Genomic DNA, 21,958 nt, shown 5'->3' on the forward strand with positions numbered 1-21,958 from the left:
CTGAAACCTGGCGGATTGAGTCGAAAGCCAGCCATCCTGGCCAGAAATGTCTGTGACGCTCCATTTCCAATTAGCCAGCAAAATGCCAGACTAGAGGTGCGGCCCATGTAGCAGAGCTCCAGCTGTGAGCCAGGAAGCCCAGGAGAGCCTGAGCTCCTGAGTTTAGGCCCTCGCACAAAGAACCAAAAACAACACAAAAATGGATTTAGGTTAGAGATGCTGGAGACACTTGGAGCTCTAGCACATGAAGAATAACCTTATAAACCACTTCAACTCTCTCTAGCCAAATAAATGTTAAGCATTATGCCATTTTGAAGCAATAACACACTCTTTGTCAATAAGCTCTTGGCATGTACGCCTTCATTTCCTAACGAGAGAGGTGGCCGCGAGGCACACCTTCAGTGAGCAGTCGCCTTGCCCTTCCCGAGGTCCTTTGCAAGCCATGGGGAGAGGATCTCTGCGGAGTAAAGGAAAGGCACCTTTGTCTTCATAACGACTTCGTCTCTCTGCAGTTTCCCTTTTCTCTTGCCTTGGACTGCTGAGGCCCTTGAGCTGTTCTCTGGAGGACAGAGGAGGTGATGGCCTGCTCTCTCAGCAACTCTTCCTTAGCAATCTAGGCGAGATACGTGGGAAACTCTTCATTTTACTGATGGACAGGGCCAGCTCCTAGCACCCAGACAACTAAACTCCCGGGAAGTGTTGGCCCAGTAGCTTCTTCTCTCATAGCTCAGCATGCTCCTTTCCTGGGCAACAGTAGGCAGGCAGTGAATAATTAGCTTGCACCCCCACCCCTTTACCGTGAGATAGCATTCCTTTGGGGGCAGCTACAACCAGATGAGGCAGCAAGATCCCCCTAGAGTGACCTTCAGGTCTGGGCAGCTGCAAGATTCCTTATCTACTACTTGGACAGCAGCCATAAATCCTTGCCCGCCATGATGAAGCCTCTGGGCCACACATCCATATCAGGGTCTCCGCCTTCTACCCCCCCCCCCCCCAGATTATATAGGTCACCTCAGACAACTAGCCCGCACTTCTTTCACATGAGACAGGGTCTTGCCGATGCCTTTGCTTGGCACTCAACCTCTTCTTTGTTCTTTTTACTTGGTTGTCTGCATGGTTTTCTGGCAAAGTCTAATTTCCTCTAGCAGTAAGGATAGAATGGTGTGTCAAAGCCGGACAGTAATGTTCTTCGTGGATATTTATGATCATGGTTTGAAGACAATACACAAAAACAGAAAAAGAAGGGGCAATTGGGAAGAATTCCTGCAGACAAACCCTCAGAGTGCTGTAATTTCTCCAGTGATACAGAGTCGCCATTCTTTTTTTTTTTTTTTTTTAACCCTCTTAGGAACTACTAGGGCACCTCCTCTGCAAATAGATGGTTGAGTTTACTGAGATGAACCATTCACATTCTTCTCATAGGTAGACCATGCCTTTGTTGTTTATCAAATACAACGTTTATAAGATCCCTTATCCACCAGGAATGTGGGGCAGGGGCACATGAATTATAATCATTTCAAGACAGTGGCAGGCACCCGTCTGTTTTTTAATTCCTAGAAATTCTTCCTGGAGGCCTGGCATCATGGGAAATTCCCCAGCCAAGTACTCATGATCGTCTAGCCATGACTTCTGTTGTTTGTTTTTACTTGTAAATGAAGTCAGGTGGCCTTAAGTGCTCAGTGATTCCTCCCCGCCCCCCGCCCCCCAACAGGAAAAAGAGGCATAAAGACTGAAAAGAAAAAAAAAATTGCCAACTGTCAGGAGATGTTTCTCCCAAAGCACTTTAGACAGATGAATTGTTATGTTATTTGAATTCAAATGTATTGACATTTTCCCGTGGCTTGCAATATTCTCTTCTGCTGGTTTACTGTAGATATTTGATGTATTTGTTACTGTAATTGTTCTTGAGATAGATGAAAAGAAAGCATTCATAATAGATCGGTAATAACCCACTGAAAATCACCATGAAGACTAAATTCCAATCAAAATGAATTCCCTTGGTTCCTCTTGTATGTGAAGAGTATACGTACTGCGAATTTGCATGTACCTCCCCCACTCCGTGGGATATACCTGCATATTCAAGTTATGAGAAATCATGTTGGCAAAAGGCTTTCTTTTAAAAATAGGTTCGTTGTGGGCTGGAAGACAAAGAAATGGCACAAGTATAGCCATTGTTTTTAATTCACAGAGTTAGTTGAGTGGCATTATTAATACTAGCTGAATTAGTAATGATCTGATGACGGTAGGATAAGAGGTAGGGAAACTATTTTAGATATCATTTTGACAGAATTTAGTAATGACACATAATGGATATCATGTTACTTCTGTATTCTTTTGTGCCCATGTAGAAGGGCATATTTTAGTGGTAGATTTCTCCCCGAAAGTATAGACTTTTTACTTCAACAGCAATATAATTTCCCCCCTGCCCAGTGATTTTAGTTATAGCTTTGTACTTTGAGCAGTCCTACACAATTATAGAAGCATTCGTTCAAAGTTCATCATTGGCACCTCTAGTTAAATGAAGACACAAAGATTTAATGAATAAGGTACTATCTTAGAGGATCATATACCTGTGTTCCTTTTTGAGTAAAATTAATTTGGGGGTAATTTTTATTCATTCTGATCATAAAAGTCATCACCAATCAGACACTTGACTCTGACCTTAGATCTGGACTGACATAGGTGGCTACTAAGAATACTGACAATGGGCTCACTCTGGGTCTTGTTCTCCATTGGGTACAGCATGTGGCCAAGGCACCGCCTGAAGCCAGGGATCAGAAATTCACAAATTCTAGTTTGCTCCCAAGGACCACCAGCTGTTCAAGAGTAGTTGGAAGAGCCTAGCACTTTCAGCTGTCCCTCAAGACGTTCTTCTAAGCATCCTTTACCTCAGATAGTCCTTATGTCTGTCTTCCCTGGGGCCTCTTTTAGCTGTGCAGTCTCATATCTGTGGTAAAGCAAGTAATAGGAATGCTGGGTCCTGGTAGATGTTTTGGAGCCTAGTTACAAGTCGTCTGTCTGAGCTTGCCCCCCTGGGATGGCTTTGGAAGACAACATTTTGAAAGAGGCCATGCCCTTTGTGCCAGAAGGTTGTGTTCCTTCTCATTCTATTCTTCTATCAAATATTATTGGTGTCACTTTTAACTGACAAGTTCTAGCCAGAGTCCAAGGCTTTACCATTTTAAACCTGCTTTAGTGTTTTTCTTCTCTTATTTCACTAGACATAAATCCAGATTAGGCAAGCAGCTATAAGTGTACTTGAATAAAATAATGGAGATTTTTAGCTAGTCCCAAGATGTTCCCAGCTGTTCCTTTCTTTGCCAATTCAGAGTAAATGATCAAACAGTCCCTTCTGCTGCTTCCTGTAATAGTATTTGAGGCAAATGGAAATGACAAAATGTTCACATCAAAGACTGTGGCCAGTTCCTGTCATGTAACACTAAGAACAGCTCTGTTGGCTGACCTCTTCCCCAACTCCCTTCCTTACAGCTATATACTTTCCATGAATGACCATGCTTTTTAGAGTCGAAGACAAATAGTTGACCTCAGAAGGCCTTTGGCTGAGCGCTCCACCTTGCTGGCCATTTATACTGCTTAGATTTGTGTCTAAGCAGCAATCATCAATCTGCCGATTTCTCTTCCCTCGTCCCAGAGCTTCCTGTCAGGCCTCCATAATGTTTCTGGCCCTAGTCTATAGTGTTTCCGTGACAAAGCCTCTATGGATTCATTTTTAGTCTTGACCCACCCAGCTTCACCATGTCCTCTAAATAAATGAGAAGGAAGCACTGTTACAGTTGAAACTTCTTCAGAGCCACTAAACTCTGAAGAGAAAGAATTTCACATTCCCACATTTGTGGGACCACCGGTAAGAGTCTAAAAGAGAAATTAAACAGATCTCATAGAAAACTCAGCGGACTTTATCTAACTTTCTTCCTAAAACCGTAAATAAATAGTTGAATGTCCCAGTGAGTAAGAAACATCTGTCAAAATCTGTAATCAGTGAAATGAAATTTTATCTGGCATATTCCATCCTCATTATGATTTCATCATAATTGATTGATAGCTTCATTTCATAAACTCATCCTGAGTCCTCTGGGATGTGAGACACTACGCTAATGCCATGAATATTCACCAGGGCTGTGTTCTTTGGAAGAGCTTGTCGAAGGTTGTGAGACACATTTCTGGGTCTCTGCAGTCTAATATATTGACCATGACAATGGAAGTGTGCAAGAATCCCCACAGGTGCAGGGAGCAGGAGTGGGGCCAACTTCAGCACAGAGGAAACACAGGAATGAAGTGGGAGGGGGAAGACAAGACATGGGGAGGTCTTTGGGGGGGGAAGAAACACAGAGAGAGTTCTCACTCTAAAGATGATAACTTTACTATTTTGAATCTGAGTGTATGCTGCAATGATAGAATTCATTAAAATCTAAGAATCTGTGCCAACAGTAAACTGTCAAGAAGTACTTCAGGATGAATGGAATGACCCCAGAATAACTCAGACAATACTGACACCCTTTGTGTTTTCCTTCATTGAATGCACCATTTCATTACCACTTACATTTCTGGGTAAAGTAAGAATGTGCATGTTCAGGCTGGTTCTATGCTGCTAGGAACAAACTATTATGATTAGTGTGTCTGGCGTATTTAGGATAGTCTATCATAAAAGTAAACACTAATGAATTTAAGCCATGTTAGTAAAAGTATAAATTACTTATTACTGTCCGAGTGCTCTTAAAATAATTACCCTTTCAATTTTTTATTAGTTTATTTGTGCAGATGCTGGAACCAAACTAGCTGAGTCAACAATTCTGAGCAAGCAGATGATAGCCTGTGTACCTGGAGTAAGTTTTGACCAAATTAATTGTCTTTATTTTCCTAATTTCATGAAATAGTGCTTAAGAATGTAGGCTTTAGACTCACATCAGGGTTTGAGAGCTACCATCACTAGCTGTGTGATTGTAGGAAGGTTATTTAGCCTATGCTTATTTGATTATTTGTTTGATCTACAGATGGAATGTAAGAGGGTAGTTAGGCCCTATAAATTATACAGGTTGAGGACTGATTGAGAAAACACATGTGAAATATATCAACACATGTAGCAGGTGCTGGTTAAGTGTTATTTATTAAGAATAATATTTACATGTTTTGCTTTCTTTACGATACATTTCTGAGCATAGAATTACTAGATAGTGATTTTGAAAAGGGTTCTTGGAAATATAATACAAGACACTATGAGATAGAATTCCAGTTCTGAGCAACTAAATACAAAACAACTTTATTGTTTAAATGGGTTCATGTGCTAACCTGAGCCAAGGGGAGGTGTCGCATAGATGCATTAGGGGTTGGGTTCCTTCCTGCATATGCATCCCTTTGGTCAGTGGACAGGTTGGGAAATGTAAGTGAGTTAGGTACGTGAACCACTTCCCTGTGTCAAGGCTGGAAGTGCTTGTTTCTTCTACTCGTGTCCCATTGGCTGACGCCCAGTTACCTCTCCACTTGTGTGCTTGGAGAAGAAAAGTACTATAGCCTTGAGCACAGAGAGTCTAAAGATAATGTTTTAAAGAGTCCCTAAAGGGGTTGGGAACATGGCCTAGTGGCAAGAGTGCTTGACTCGTATACATGAGGCCCTGGGTTCAATTCCCCAGCACCACATATATAGAAAATGGCCAGAAGTGGCACTGTGGCTCAAGTGGTAGAGTGCTAGCCTTGAGCAAAAAGAAGCCAGGGACAGTGCTCAGGCCCTGAGTCCAAAGCCCAGGACTGGCAAAACAAAAAAACAAAAAAAAAAAGAGTCCCTAAAATATTTTTATACAAGTGTATTGACTAAAGTATCTTTAAAACTAGCAAGAAGGGCTGGAACTATGACTCAGTAGTAGAGTGTATGCCTGACAAGTGTGAGGCCTTGAGTTCAAACTCCAATACTCCCTCTCAAAAAAGCAAATTACAGAAATAAAAGTAAATGCCTGATACTACCGTATTATTTAAATAAGATTAGGTGCATTCATAAGATAAACTATTATATAGTAGCTAGCAAATCAACTTTTAAAGAATGTTTAATTAATTAGAAAATACCTATGACAAATTTAATAGCAAGTTAGAACAAAGTTATTTCAATCTTGTAAGAATTATGTGTATGTATATTTATTGAGAAAACTTTAGACAAAAATATTCACAGTGGTTTTCTCTGAGAGAGAGGATAGGAATTAGTATATGTTGATTCCAATTGTTCCTTTTTAGTAACTTGTATCTCCCAAATTTTCTGCAATAAGTGTGTGTTATTTCTATAAGAATTACAACATCAAAATCAGATATATTTTGAAGAATTGGATATTATTTATTTCATTTCATGCATTTGAGGTTAGTGTAGATTTTGAACTCCTTCATTATCATTTTTTCCTACTGAAATAAATATAAATCTTTTGAAACAAATGGAGCTTTGACTCTTCATGATTTTTCAAAAGTGACACATCTAAGGTTGTATTTATCGTTTAAAAAGTTTACAAAGGGTGATTAGAAATGCTGTGCATTGTTTGATAAGTATAGATGGCTCCCTGATTTCCCCTGACCACAAGGCTTTTTTTTTAATTGGATGTAGACATTATCTCTAGAGTAAAGTAACTATGTAATTTTTGCTCTCGTTTCTTGATATTCAAACTTAAAGAGCAAATATTGAATAATGCTCCTAGTAATTATTTTCTGACATTTGCCTAGTTGAGCTGGTATAAAATATTGCCTATGAAAGAAGCAAATCCCTTTTTTAAGAAATTCAAGAACTGAATCTGTGCTTCTATTTGAATGATGTGTGAAAGGTCAGAGAAAATGGAATAAATCAGGGGAAATACCTTTTTTTTTTCACTGAAGGATTCATATTGCAAAAGCAGGAAAACAATACCCTTTTATAATTCCTTCACTTGATTTAAATTAAAAGAAGAAAACCTTAGTAAGTATGAAGTGCTTGGAAAACACTCTGACAGACTGCCGACGACCTTATTTTACTGCTTGTTATCGTGTCAGAAGAGCTGACAAGCGTAACATTCTAGAAGGGAGAGGAGGTGAGATAGCTCGGAGCCGTGCAGATTTACATGAATATGGGAAAATAAGAGCCACTGGGTGAGCTAGTTAAGTATATAATGTTCCAGATTTCCTAAAGAAGGTCCGCAGAGGCCTTTAGCATCGTATTCACATGACTTCAAAGACTGCCTGCTTTTGATCCACATTATGCCCGGGCTGGTGTGTGGGTTCTCTCACAAGGCCTGTCAGTTTATTTCCCTTTGCTCTGCTTCTGATCCCAGATTCTCTGCATTACCCTAAGAGAGCATCTCCATGCCAGTTAGTAACTTAAAGCGGAAGCACGTTTGTTTTCTTTTTCCTGTTAAAAACGTCCCGGTATACTTCAAGTTATATAAAGAAGATTACTGTTTGCTGTCTTTCATTTAGTCCTAGTGACTACTTGACATGAATGCGTCTATCTGTTTAATAGTGCACCTATCATGTATACAAAGTGAAGCTCTGACTTGACTCGAACAGAAGAACTTTTGACTCAGCAGCAACAATGTGTTGCATGTATATACGTGCACACACGTGTTTGTATAATAAGATTTAAGATTCTGATGGCAGTATTTGGTAGCCCATGTTTTATGTGAGTGCAAGACTTCTCCAGAGGCATGCAGTGATCTGGGGTGATAATAACATTATCTAGGCTGAACCGTTGTCCATAGCAGGTTTAAAAACAAGCAAACAAAAATCACCTCAGCGGCCCAGTAGAAATACCATTTAACTCTGTCTCCTCCAGGCGCCTCTCTTGTTTCTTTGTTCTCTACCACAAACATCTTAGCAGATTTTGTCCAAACTATAGACAGATAATTACAAACTATGCTGAGAGTAGCGGAGTGAATAGGAAGTCCAGGAAATGGAATAACTCCTTCGTACACAGCGTACCTACCAGCTGTGTCCTCGTGTTTTCAGTGCGGGACGGCGGCGATGGAGTGCATGAGGCAATACATCAGCGAAGTGCTGGATTTCATGGCCGACATGCACACACTAACCAAACTGAAGGTAAGAGGGCTTCCTCGTGCTCATGTTCCTAAGACTCAGACACTGTTAGAGAATTAAGCAAACCCTGTGGGAATTCACTGCCACCTGGGTAGGTGGCGGTGATGCTGTTGATTAAACCCAAGACTTGGAGTCTGAAGAAATGGGATCCAGTTGTGCATAAAGGGAACGAGGAAAGGAAGGAAGGCCAAATGATATCAGCTTTGTTCTCATCTTCATTTTGCTATTTGTTCGGTTTTTATAATGCCCCTATTGTGACATTTATTACCTCTATTTTACAAATGTAAACACTGAGGCTTTGGTCAAAATATACCATTAAATGGTAGTCAACATTGAATCTAAAACAGCTGTGGTTCCCAGTTCATTCTCTTTTGACTGTGACACAGAGTTATTTGAGGATACTGAGTTTTGATTTCCTCATTTGACCGGCACCTCCCTTGCCTTATTGTTACAAGGTTGAAACCAAACAACATTTGCAAAGAGGTTCTCCTAAACCTTACCCCATTGTAAGCCATTTCTCATTTTACCTGAATTCAAACTATCTCCTTTAAGAAAAAAATTTAAAGAAGCAAAGAACAAAATTTAGTCTGCATAGGGACAAAATCCCACTGAAGTTGTTGCGCTTACGGATTGCTCTTTTTGGGTGGTGGTGGAATGGATTGCTGATGTAAGTCTACTGCGTGACACAACTAGAGAATTAAAAGATTAATGGTGTGAGAGATTTGAGGGAGCCTTGGACAGAGGCGGATGAGAATTCAGGCAAGGTCTGAAGAGCAGCCTAATCTCAACCTAACACTAAATGATTCTCCTCTGATAAATGAAATGCTCAGTGACCCCAGCGTCCAGCAGCTAACATTGTTTCTCCTCTGAGATCAACTTTTAGATCCTTCTCAGTTAATCAGGGTATTTCCTAGGTGCAGGAAGGAAACGAAAATCTTAAAGCCAATCCTTTCTTACCTTGTCTCAGCCCAGTCATTTCTAAGTAAGCTCTCCTATCATTGGTTACATACTGGTTTCTGATCACTGAATCTGGTTGCCCGTGCTAACCTGAATTTGATGAGTAAAAGGAAACAGTTATTTCCTAAACATTTGGAACTTCTTTTCAGATGCCTTGAAAAATATTAACAATATCCAGAATGACGGAAACGTTGGGTACCGTAGACATAGTCCAACCCTCTGGCTTTACATATTAGGAAACTGACCAGAAAGATCAGTGACAAGTGGCTTGTTCACAGCCATGTGACTCATGGGGACAGAAAGAGATGCAGAACTTAGGCTTCAGGTTCCTGACCAAAGAAAGCTTTCGAAGTCAGCACATGTATATTGAGTACCAGTAAGGTGCCTGGCACTGTTTTAGGCATTGCATTGCAGTGACAAGCAAAACAGAGTAGCTGCCCTCATTGAACGTCTAGTTTAGGACTGGAGGTGCGGCTCTAAAGGAAAACCACATGCCTAGCAAGCACAAGGCCCTTTGTGCAGACCCAGTACTGCCATGAGAAAAATTACAGTCCACCTAGGAGGCCAAATGTAATGAAGTAGAATGGTGCTTCTCACCATTGCTGCAGTGAACGGGTTAATCAGTGGCACGGGCCTAGCCAGGTAGCTCCGGCAAGGCTTCCTGTGAAAGTGACCCTTGCAGTAACATTTAAACGATTCTGTGAAGAGAGGCGGGAGGAGCGTGTCAGGCAGAGGAGATGAGCCAGTGTGACTGCAGCTCAGGTGGACGAGGAGGAGGATGCAGGGGCTACAGTGGTTCGTCACTGGAGCTCTACAGGCCATGCCCAGGAATACGTCTCTCTTCTATCCTGAGTGCTACCGGAAGTCACTGAAGTGTCCCTAGGTGTGTGCTCGGAGTGCCGATAGGAAGGATAGACTTCTCGCCTCCAGGTACATGCCAAAGTGACCAGGTGATGCTTGGTTTTGCAGAGCCACATGAAAACGTGCTCCCAGCCTCTGCACGAAGACACCTTTGGTGGACATCTGAAAGTGGGCCTGGCCCAGATAGCAGCCATGGAAATCTCCAGGGGCAACCACAGGGATAACAAAGCTGTGATCCGCTACCTGCCCTGGCTCTACCACCCTCCTTCTGCCATGCAGCAAGGGTAAGACGCATGATTCCAGGGATGAGCAGAAATAAGGTCGGAGCACGCCCCAGTTCCCAGAGGCTCCGCCATCGCATACGCGAACGGACTGAAGGTTTCTGAGAGTGAAATAGGATGGGTGAGGAGGAAGACTCTGTATTTACTCTGTATTTACCCACTGACCCTGGCCACTTTGTGACACACTGGCCTTTACCTGCAAACATCCCAGTAATCCTCACAGGCAAGGGAAATATATAAAGTCTTAACTCTGAATTTCATCACGTCAGTAGGTATGAATCGATTACTTCGTGTTACCTGTGCTTTCAAGCAGGCAGGTGAAACAAAAGCCACTACAAGGAGGTGCAGGTCCCTGATCTGGGCTCCACAGAGGCTGGAGAAGAAGGGGCGCGCATAATGGGGTTCCATGGGAACTCAGAGCAGGCTGGAACCTGCCGCCTTGCTTGGCATCCTTCCTGTCAAGGAAGGGATGGCGGTCAGAGGCAAGGAGAGCAACAGGGGGGAACTGTAGTGAACAGGGAAAGCTATGGCTAGAGGCATGTCTATTTCCGTCTCGAGACTTTCCGATGCGAGAAAAGGAAAGGATTCAGAAACAGAAGCCAGTTAGAGAGGTGGCTAGATTACTGAAGAGCCATTCTTAATCTTGTGTCACCAAAGGCTGCTCCTTGCTCAAGAGGCTAAGATCCAGGATCAGAGCTGAAAAGAAGAGAAACAGGTTGACACTCCGCCTTGGCGTTTCACTTAATGTAATTGCCTACACGACTGCTTTTACTTTGTTAATTCCTCCCTTCCACAAGCCTTCAGTGGGCATTCAATGAAACGGAATCTATAAACTCATCTTGAATGCTTCCTTCCTCCCTGCCAGACCTAAAGAATTCATCGAGTGCGTCTCTCACATCCGTTTGCTGTCCTGGCTGCTTCTGGGCTCCCTCACTCACAATGCGGTGTGTCCCAATGCGTCCTCCCCTTGCCTGCCCATACCGCTGGATGCAGGCTCTCATATCGCAGACCATCTCATTGTCATCCTGATTGGATTTCCAGAGCAATCAAAGGTAAGCGGTTTCTGCGAGATTGGGACTATACATGCACGGAAATTGCTAATGGAAACCCTTATCAACCAATTACGTTCCTTCTGGGAAGTCAATGTGATCTTATCACTTGCCCTCCTGTAAATGTTAGAAAAGCAACTTCGTGCTAATGCTTTATTTAAAGTTGTTTAAATTCCCAGACTGTCTTTCCTCCTCCTAAATTGCTTACTTTTATGAAGATAAATGATGGAGGCAAGCCCGTGATGGGAAGGCATTTCAGTCTCAAAACAAAGAAGAGAAACAAAAGGCTAAGAATATAGGGGGGATTTTACGATCAGTTTTCAGAACCAAGGATGAAACGGAGGGAACTAGCGCTCTAATTCTCATTACACGATCTTTTCAACTTAAAAATCTCTGGGGATACACGAAAATACAGCATGAAAGCAAGGAGAGTGAAGAGCTCAGTAACGCACACCCTGGAACAACCCACACAAATGAACTTTAAACACTGTAGCCATAGATGATATGCTTAAGAGAATGAAGTAAACCTCAGCTGGGCATCGACCATGAATCTATCTGTGCATGCAAACCGGACCCCACTTATCTGCTGTGCAGGGGACCAAGGGCCTTTCCCTGTGCTTAGGAAAGTTCTAGGAGGTCCTTGCGGGTTTGAGCCAACTGAGAGGCCACAGCAAGTTGACTGTGTGATAAAGCCTCCTACTAGTTTACGGGTGGAAATGTCAGGTTCACAAAAGAGCAAGGGGGAGCAGGTGGGTTCATTCTGCAAGCCCGGTTGCCCTCTCTTGGGAAAGCTGCTTTGTTCTCTGGGCACACTCGCGCGGACAGAAGAGCAGATGGTTTTAGACGTGATGGTTCGGGAGCTTGCAGTGGAGGTCACTCCTCTGGGCTCTGCCTGTGCACCTGGACGAGGCTACAGCCTGCCAGCGTGCACCAGCGCCCTGCCGTCCTCCTTTCCAGACCTCCGTGCTCCACATGTGCTCCCTCTTCCACGCGTTCATCTTCGCCCAGCTCTGGACGGTGTACTGTGAACAAAGTGCCGTGGCTACGAACGTCCAGAACCAGAACGAATTCAGCTTCACGGCTATCCTCACCGCCCTGGAGTTCTGGAGTAGAGTGACACCCAGCATCCTCCAGCTAATGGCCCACAACAAAGTGGTGAGTTCATGGAGCGCCAGGGAACAGGGTCTCAGCTCTCACTCCTGGCCTCTCCTTCTGCCGGTTCTTTATGACCTCACTTGTGACGAGTTATATACATCAGTCAATGATTTGTTAGAAGCCATTCTGCTTGCTCCAAGTTTTAGTTGAAAACAAAGCAGACAATAGTTCAAAAGATCTACTGTGCATAACGGTGCTGTAAGGGTGACTATGGTTACTAGTGTACTTGAAACTCGTGAAGAGGAACATTTTTACTATTTTATCAAAAAGAAAAAAGGTAATGCATATGCTAAATAGCTTGATATAGCTATTCTACAATCTATACGTGTATCAAAGCATGATCTGGTATAACATAAGTATTTGAATATCCTAAAACAAGTAGAAAGCATTTTTTTTTTCCTGCCTACTGTTCTGGTGCTATAAAATGAAAGAGGTAGAAGGAAGATTTATATCATGTTTTGATTCCCATGTAATTTTCAAAAACTTTAGCTATTAGAACCTCTTCTCCGTGGTAGGTTAAGTGTACATTGATTTCAGAATGCATTCTACTCAAGGCTTAAGATCTGAAAGAACCTTGCCATTTTGTGTCATTCTATAAACATTTTTCCAACTGCTCCCTAGTTGTTGAAATTATTTTAATGTTGATGGCTAACCAAGAGAGAGGCTGTTCTAGACCATTCCTGAAAGAAAAAGAAAACACCCCTGGGGAATGGTTAGCCTGAGCCCCCTTCATTGGAGGAGCTTGGAGTGGTTCTCACGGAGCCAGTTGGCGGCAGAGGGAAGAGTTTACAAGGAGTCCCCGGGTTTGATTGCTACCTTGGAGGCGGACTCCAGCGGAGTGGGCAGCAGCAAGGGCAGTAGGTACAGGGGCACCGTTTGTGCAGTTCTTATCTGTAAGAAGTCAGTAACCTGGAAGCACACCAGTGAGAATCCAGTATGACCCGGAAGGTATTGGGAGTGTGAGTATTTTTTAAAGTTATTTTTATTGTGATTATAAAGGTGATGTACATAGGCGTTACCGTTACATAAGTCAGGTACATTTCTTTTTGGACAGTGCCACCCCTTCCCTGGAGTGTGAGTTTTGAATTGATTGGATATTAATCTAAGAGATACTTTCTTCGCTCTGATTAGGAAGGGGAGTCTTTGTTTCCTTTAGTGCTCTCTCTCCCTCTCTCTCCCTCCCTTCCCCCCCATCAGACTTGGGCATGAATCCCTCTTACTCCAGTCACACTCCCAGCCCGAGAGAAGCACCTGCTTTAGTGAAGCAGATGTTGCTGTCTTTTACAGTGATGTTTGGATTCCATGGAAAGGAAGTTTATATGAGAATTTTAGAGCTCATAAACAGTCCTGACTACTATGGAGAGCGTTTTATCCCAACAATGGTCTCCTTCAAAATGCCCTTGATATTCAGATGTTACAAATACATGTGTTGCCAAGTGTATTGCTTACAGATAATGTTGCATGTGAATTTTAGTTAATCCTGTTTTGAAAATGCTGGTAGATCATACAAACCAGTTTGGTGACACCCCACTGGGATGTTTAAAATCCAACCTGAGGGATTTCTAATAAGGATTCGCCCTTCCATTGTACATTTGGACCGTTTCAAGCATGGCTGCCTTGTTCCATAAAGAAGAAAATCTCAGAGGCAGTAAAGGAAACACCCAGGTTCTGTGAGATAACCATAGAGGAAGGACCAAGGTGATAGTGACTAAGCCCAAAAGGTGCTGTGGCTGGAGATGAAGGAAATGAAGCCATTTGTCTCTTGACGCAAGTCACTGTGTAGTACAGATGGACAAACACCATACCTGAGTTTGCTTGGCAGTCCTGAGTTGATGATGAAAGAATGACAAATCACAAAGCCTCTGGAGCTTGAAAAAGTTCCCTGTCTGGTTTTAGGTTTCAAGGAGAAGGGCCCCACTCCCTGTAGTCTTCCCGGGACTCTGTGCCGATAGACCTCTTAGCGTTGGCCCTCGGCGGCTCTGATGAGTGACAATGTTTCGGCCTCACTGAGAGTGGAACTGACTTTCATGTTTGTTGTTTCAGATGGTAGAAATGGTGTGTCTCCATGTGATTAGTTTAATGGAGGCATTACAGGAATGCAATTCAACCATTTTTGTCAAGGTAGGAAAACCTTACAATTTTTATAGACCATTTTGTACTGCTCAAAGCAAGTGTACATTTATTTTATATGTGTATTCTGAATAGAAAATTAAAATGAATTAAGTGCTAAATGGAGGATTCAGGCTTCTTTCTATATAGCAATGCTCTTCCAAATGGATATTGTGTTATTTCTGCTCTTGCTGTGTGTGCCAATGTGACCGACTCTACGATGACAGCAAAGAACACAGGAATTTAGGTATCACTGAGAAACAGTGACCTGAAATGGGCTTGTGGTAAGAGAGATTGGTTATTATAAGTAAAGCTACTATGAAGTTATATATAAATCTTTCTGCACATGCTTGCTTTTGTGTCTATTGAGTAAATACCGAGAGATTTTGTCTATATGTTGGTATTATGTAACTTTTTAAGAAATTTTCGGCAAACTATTTTCCATAACGATTGTGCTCTGTTTTATTGACACTAGCAGTGTATGAACAATTCAATCCCTTCACATATGTGAGGACAGTTGATATTGTCAATTTTTAATAGTCGATATTAATTGTACCCAATACTGAGTTTCATTGTGACATTCGCTTACACTCATATCACACAGTATAGCCAATCTTTAATATTTAACAAATATGTACTGGATCTTATGGTCTTAAATTGTGTTTCCCTGTTAATAAGTGATGATAAGCATCATTTTTTTTCTTATTTCCTGTCTATACATTTGTTTGGTGAAGTGTCTGTCATTTTCCTCATTTTTTTTATTGAATTGTTTTTTTCTTGACTGAATTTTGAGATTTTTCCTTATAGTTGAATTTTGACAAAATCTCTTGCCAGACACATGATGTGAAAATACTTTTTTCTTTGTCTTTCTGTTATCCTAACAGTACTTAGAAAGGGATAGAAGTTCTTGATTTTAATGAGATATCATTTGTGAATTTTTCTTTTCCTGGTAATTTTGGTCTTGGGTACTTTTAATTGCCTAGTCCAAAGAATGAGAATCTTACTATGTATCTCAGTCGAGGCTCAGATTCCCAATCCTCCTGCCTCCACTTCCTTAGTGTTTGTTGTCTTAGTGCCCTTAGGCTCAGCATTTGTGCTTTCTTCTAGGTGTTATCTATATTTTCTTCTAAGTATTTAAGTCTATGATTCATTTTAAGTTAACTTGCTATATGGTATGAGATATGAGTTGAGATTCTTTGTGTTTTTATATGGGTACACAATTATTCCTACATCAATATTAAAAATATTGTTCTTCCTTTATCAAATTGCCTTTATACTTTTGTAAAAATCAGTTGAATATAGTTGTATGGTTTTATCTCTAGATTCTTTTTTTTTTTTTTTTTTTGGCCAGTCCTGGGCCTTGGACTCAGAGCCTGAGCACTGTCCCTGGCTTCTTTTTGCTCAAGACTAGCACTCTGCCACTTGAGCCACAGCGCCACTTCTGGCCATGTTCTATATAGGTGGTACTTGGGAATCAAACCCAGGGCTTCGTGTATAGGAGGCAAGCACTCTTGCCACTAGGCCATATTCCCAACCCCTAGATTCTAAATTCTATTCCACTAACTACGCTGTTGAAATTACTATAGCTTTATGAAATATTTCAAAATCAGTGAAATCTATATTTATAAAATTCTTTGGCTTTTACAGTCCTTTGAATTTCTAGATAGTTTTTTGTTTTTCTGAGACAGAGTCTGACCATGTATCCGAGCCTAGCCTTGAACTTGGGTTCCTCTGCCTTGGTCCCTTGATTGCTGGGATTACAAATATGAACAACTACACCTGAAAGTCTCTAAATAAATTGAAAATCAGTTTGTGAATTTCTACCAAAAAAAAAAAACCAAACCTGAAAGGAATTTTGTTGTTATTGCAATGAGGCTAAAGGCTGAGAAAAACTGCTATCTTCACAATCCAGAGTTTTCTGACCTGTAGATAAGCCATGTCTCTCCATTTATTCCTGCTCTCTTTAACTACTCTCAGAAATGCTTTCTAGTTTCCCAAACTCCTGTCTCATACTTCTGTCAAATTTTCCCTCATGTACCACTGGATAGAAGCAGTGAGAATCCTTGGCTTGTTTCTGCTCTCAGGATAAAAACATTTAGTTTTGCATCCTTAACTATGAATATTAGCTCCTAGTTTTCCATAGATGACCTTTATCATATTGAGATGATCTTTATCAGATTAAGATGACCTTTATCAGATTAAGATGACCTTTATCAGATTGAGAAAGCTTCTGTTTCATTCCTATTGTGCTTAGAAGCTTTTTCCCAGGAATATTTTGTTAGATTTGTCAAACATTTTTAATAAACCCACCAAGAAGGTCATATGACCTTATTGATCATTAGTATGGTGAGTTTTATTTTTGGACTTTTGAATAGTAAACCAACATGTATTCCTGAAATAAATCATATTTGGTTGCAGTGTTTTACCCTTTTTATATCTTACCACATTCAACTTGCTGGCTTTTTTTAAGAACATTTTTACTTTGTGTTCATGAAGAATATTGACGTGTAACTTTCCTTTTTGTGATGCTTGTATTTGGTTTTGGTATTAGGGTCATGATGACCTCCTAGAGTAAGTTGAGAAATATTCCTCTTATGTTGAAAAAGTTTGTTTAAAATTGGCATGCCCTCAAATGTTCGGTAGAGTTCATTAGTGGAGCCATATGAACACAGAATTCTCATTGCAAAATGATTTTCAAATTCCAAATTCGAGGTGTGACTCAAATAGTTGAGCTCTTGTCTAGTATGGTTCAGAGTTCAAACCCCCGTATTGCCAATAGGTAGATTATATACATACATAAACATTTAATTTTTGAAATAGATATAGGGCTGTTCAAGTATTTGTTTATTCTTAAGTGAGCTTTGGTAATTTGTCCATTTCATCAAAATAGTCAATTTCAGTAACATGAAGTTGTTGCTAATATATGTTTTACTTTTAGTATTTGTACAATCATAATCATGTCACCTCATTAATTATTTATCTTGGTCATATGTGACTTTATTTTTTTTTTCATCTGTCTGATAAGAGATTTCTCAGCTGGACTCTGGTGGTTCATGCCTGAAGTCCTAGCTACTCAAGAGACTGAGATGTGAGGATGGCAGTTGAAAGCCAGCTTGGGCAGGAAAGTCCATGAAACTCTTACCTCCAATTGACCACCAAAAACCTGGAAGTGTCACTGTTACTCAAAGTGGTTGAGCGAAAAAGCTCAGGGACAGTACCCAAGCCCTGAGTTCAAGCCCCATAACCAACCCCGCCTCCCCCCACAAAAAAAAGATTTCTCAGTTTTTTATTTAAAACAAAACTAACTTGCTGTTTAACAGGGTTTCACTAACTTATCTCTATTGTTTTCTGTGTAATTGACTTCTGCTATTATTTTATTCTGTGTGGGTGCGTGCATTTGAACTTCTTTTGCTCAAGGATAGTACTCAAGCACTTGAGCCACAGCTGTACTTCTGGATTTTTGGTAGTTTATTAGAGATAAGAATCTCAGGGACTTTCCTACCTGGGCTGGCTTTGAATCATGATCCTCAGCTCTCAGCCTCCTGAATAGTTGTTTTATTCTTTCTAATGGGCTTAACTTTAAATATGTTCTTTCCAGCTTCTTTTCTATTCTTCCTTTTCCTTCTCCTCTCCTCTCCTCCCATCCCCTCTCTTCCCCTCATCAACCCTCTCTTTCCCTCCCTCCCTCCCTCCCTCCCTCCCTCCCTCCCTCCCTCCCTCCCTCCCTCCCTCCCTCCTTCCTTCTTGTTTTGGTGGTGGTGGTACTTGGTTTTGATCATAGGGCCTCATGCATGCCTAGACAAATACTCTCCCACTTAAACCTCTTCCCAGCCCTTTTTACATATGTCTTAAGGGGAAAGTGCTCACTGATTTTAGATTTTTTCTTTTCTAATGTAAATGACCAATGTGAATACTTTTCCTCAAAAATTTAGCTGTGACTACAATGATGCATATTTCATTCTCTTGTTTTTGTTGTTGTTGTTGGTTGTCATGGGGCTTGAACTCGGTGCCTGGGCACCGTCCCTGAGCTCTTTTGCACGAGGCTAGCTCTCTACCACTCTGAGCCAATGCTCCACTTCCTCATTCTCATTTTTATCCGCTTGAAAATACTTTTGGGGATAATTGATTATTTAGATGTATATAGTTTAATTTCCTAATATTTGGGTGTTTCCATAGACTTTTCTGTCATGAGTTTCTACTTTAATTCCATTCTGGTCACAAAACACCTTTTATATATACTTTGAATCATTTTAAATTCTTATAGTCCAGAATATTACCTATTTTATGAATGCTCTTGGTACCCAAGGAAGAATGTTTTCTGTTGTTTTCAAGTAGAATTTTTTTTATCAATTGATTTAGGCTTGTTGATAGTAGTTTTAAGTGTTTTGTGTTCTTCCTTATATGTTTATCTATTCTATCAGTTACTGAAAATGTTGAAGTATCTATATAATTATGGTTTTAATGAATCATCTTCAGGTCTCTCAGTTCTTTGTGTACTATGAAGCTCTGTTATTAGATGCATAGACACTTATATTTTCTTTTTTATTTTTTTGGCCAGTCCTGGGCCTTGGACTCAGGGCCTAAGCACTGTCCCTGGCTTCTTCCCGCTCAAGGCTAGCACTCTGCCACTTGAGCCACAGCGCCGCTTCTGGCCGTTTTCTGTATATGTGGTACTGGGGAATCGAACCTAGGGCCTCGGGTATACCGAGGCAGGCACTCTTGCCACTAGGCTATATCCCCAGCCCCACTTATATTTTCTTTTTTTTTTTTTTTTTGGCCAGTCCTGGGCCTTGGACTCAGGGCCTGAGCACTGTCCCTGGCTTCTTCCCGCTCAAGGCTAGCACTCTGCCACTTGAGCCACAGCGCCGCTTCTGGCCATTTTCTGTATATGTGGTGCTGGGGAATTGAACCTAGGGCCTCGTGTATCCGAGGCAGGCACTCTTTGCCACTAGGCTATATCCCCAGCCCTATATTTTCTTAATAAATCAAAATTATGCAATGCTCCAATCAATATTCCTTGGCAATGTTTTTTGGCTCTAAAAGCTACCTTGTCCAATATTGTTAAAAGCCATACAACTTTCTTTTGGTTACTGTCAGGATGATGTAACTTTGCCCTATCAATACCCTTATTTTTAAAATGTATTTCTTATTGACAGCATATAGCTGGGTCTTACTTTTTAAGAAAAAAATACTATTCAAAGCAGGTACACATGACTAGGATTATACGCCTGTAATCCTAGCTACTCATAAAGTTGAGATCTGAGGATTGTGGTTTGAAGCTAGCTGGGGCAAGAAAGTCCACGAGACTCTTACCTTCAATTAACCACCAAAAAGCTGGAAGTGGAATTGTGGCTCAAGTGGTAGAGTACTAGCATTAAGAAAAAAAAATCAGTACTTCCTTTTGATTGCTGTGTTTGATTGATGTGTTTTCAAATCTATTATCTTGCCACTTTGCAATCCATTCTTTATCCTCCATCTCCTTTTTGTATCTTCCTTTGCTTTAATTATGAGTTTTATGATTAAATTTTGGATATTGTTTCCAACATGAAATTGGTCTAATTATTACCTGGATGCTCTTTCATTGTTGTGTATGTGTTTGGTTTGAGTTGCTTTGAGGATTTTGTCTTTGCTATGGTTGCTAGCAAGGTGATGATAATATTCCTTGGTATAGTTTCCTTCTTGCCTTTTGTTCTTGAGCTTGCTTGGGGTTTGTGGATTTATAGGTTTTATTGGATTTGAAAAGCATAAGCCATTTTTCCACATCATCTTCACAGTGCCCTATTTAACACGTTTAGTCTTTCCTCTTCCTTCTTGATCTTACTGAAAATAGGTTTAAAAATCTTTAACTTGTTGTCTACTAATCCTGTGTCTTTTTGGTCTTTTTCTTGTTGATGGAGTTTTATTCTCATTTATCCTTACCACAGGTCACTGTTTTATATCTTTGTGCATGTCTGGGGTTGTTTTATTTAACTATTCCCTTGTGAACTTCATTTTCTTATGTGCTGAGTATTTTTTTTTATTCATACAGATACTCTGTGATCAGTGACATAGCTAAATTATTTACAAATACTTAAGTATTTTTGAAGCTTGCATTCCATCTCCGTAAGTCCAGCTTGGAGCAGCATTTTTAGGGCTAATATTTCTTCACTAGCGCTACCATGACACCACCATTGTAATGAATGTTCTACCTGTTCTGTTTTCCACTCTGACCAATAGGAACATAAATTATTCTTGTTCTGTGTGACCACCAGGGATTTGCATTGTAGATTTTTTTTTCTCACTATTGTGTAGCTTCTTACCTGTGTGCTGTGGTCAGTATTTTGGCAGATATCTCAAAGGGAAAGCCTTTGAGGATCTGCAATGTGCTTTCCTTGTGCTCAGCTCTCTCTGTGTCGCTCTCTCCTCTCCAATCTGCCCTACAAACTCTGGCCCTGGAACCCAGCTACATCTTACCCAAGAAGGCTTGCCGGGCTGCATCTTCCTCCCTGTGCTGCTCCCTGAAACACTCAGGCACTGAGCCAGGACTTGCAGGGCTTGCCTCGTTTGTCTCCTTTCCCTCACTCTTCTCTGCCCCGTGTTGCCTGATGCTCAATATCTGAAAATCATTGTTTCATATAATTTGTCTGCATTTTCAGCTGTGCCAAGCAGGAGGGCAAGCCTGGTCTTGTTGCTAAAAGGGAGTTTAACCACGACACTTAGTTTCAAGAGCTGCCACCAGCAAAAGTGAGGTGAAAATATTCTGTAGCATATAGACCGAGATAAGAGGAAAGTTATCACTTTTATTTTGGCATGAAATAACCTATTTGTAATGTCCCTCAATTTTTGGATCTTGTTTCTGGGGAAGGATTTTTTTTTTTTAAAAAGACTTTATCCTAACACTGTTGAGCCCAAAATTAGTTACATCTAATACTTACTGACAGAAGCCACTAGCAAAAGGGAAATGAAATGATTGTTACAGTAAGTCAACTGAACATTTCCTGAACTAAAATGACTGCTGGGTTATATAATGCTGTCCATGGTGATGAACTTTAACAAGATACCCTTGGTCATGTGTTTGCAAATCACAAGCCAGAAGGTCCCCTGCAGTGTATTTTAGGATCAAATGGTCACATGTTACAGCAATAGAGAAAGAACAAAAGGCCCTGGAGAACCACCTTTGGTTACCCCATGGCTTGCTCTTTGCGGCCTTCATTCAGCCTGGGTGACAGCACCAAAAAAGGAGGCCCCGTGGAGTACAATGATATGATGTAGATATGAGAATACCAAAGTTCTGAGAAGTACTGAAGTCAGCTAGAGTTTCCAAACTTACAAGACACTTAGCTGTATTTTTATGGAAAGTGTTCCATCCTTCTGGATTTACAAGGCCATTGATAGTATATTCCAGAGGACCAAAATGTGACCAAGAGACTAAAGCAGAGAGGGGAAAGTTACTCTCCCCACCCCTAAAAAGGTCACTCCAGAGGAACAGACGAGAAAGAAGTCACCTCAGCA

General features: G+C 41.0%; 1 protein-coding gene across 1 annotated transcript in view; it reads left to right on the plus strand.

Annotated features, from left to right (window-relative positions):
• Unc79 (unc-79 homolog, NALCN channel complex subunit) overlaps positions 1–21,958 on the plus strand; it is a 220,870-nt gene that overhangs the window by 196,065 nt on the left and 2,847 nt on the right. Inside the window, 6 exon segments of the mRNA XM_048362115.1 lie at positions 4,767–4,844; positions 7,969–8,058; positions 9,982–10,157; positions 11,020–11,206; positions 12,161–12,358; positions 14,402–14,479. Coding sequence (XP_048218072.1) covers positions 4,767–4,844; positions 7,969–8,058; positions 9,982–10,157; positions 11,020–11,206; positions 12,161–12,358; positions 14,402–14,479 — 807 coding nt within the window.

This window comes from Perognathus longimembris, chromosome 14 (assembly GCF_023159225.1).
Source record: "Perognathus longimembris pacificus isolate PPM17 chromosome 14, ASM2315922v1, whole genome shotgun sequence".
NCBI classification, from domain to species: Eukaryota; Metazoa; Chordata; class Mammalia; order Rodentia; family Heteromyidae; genus Perognathus; species Perognathus longimembris.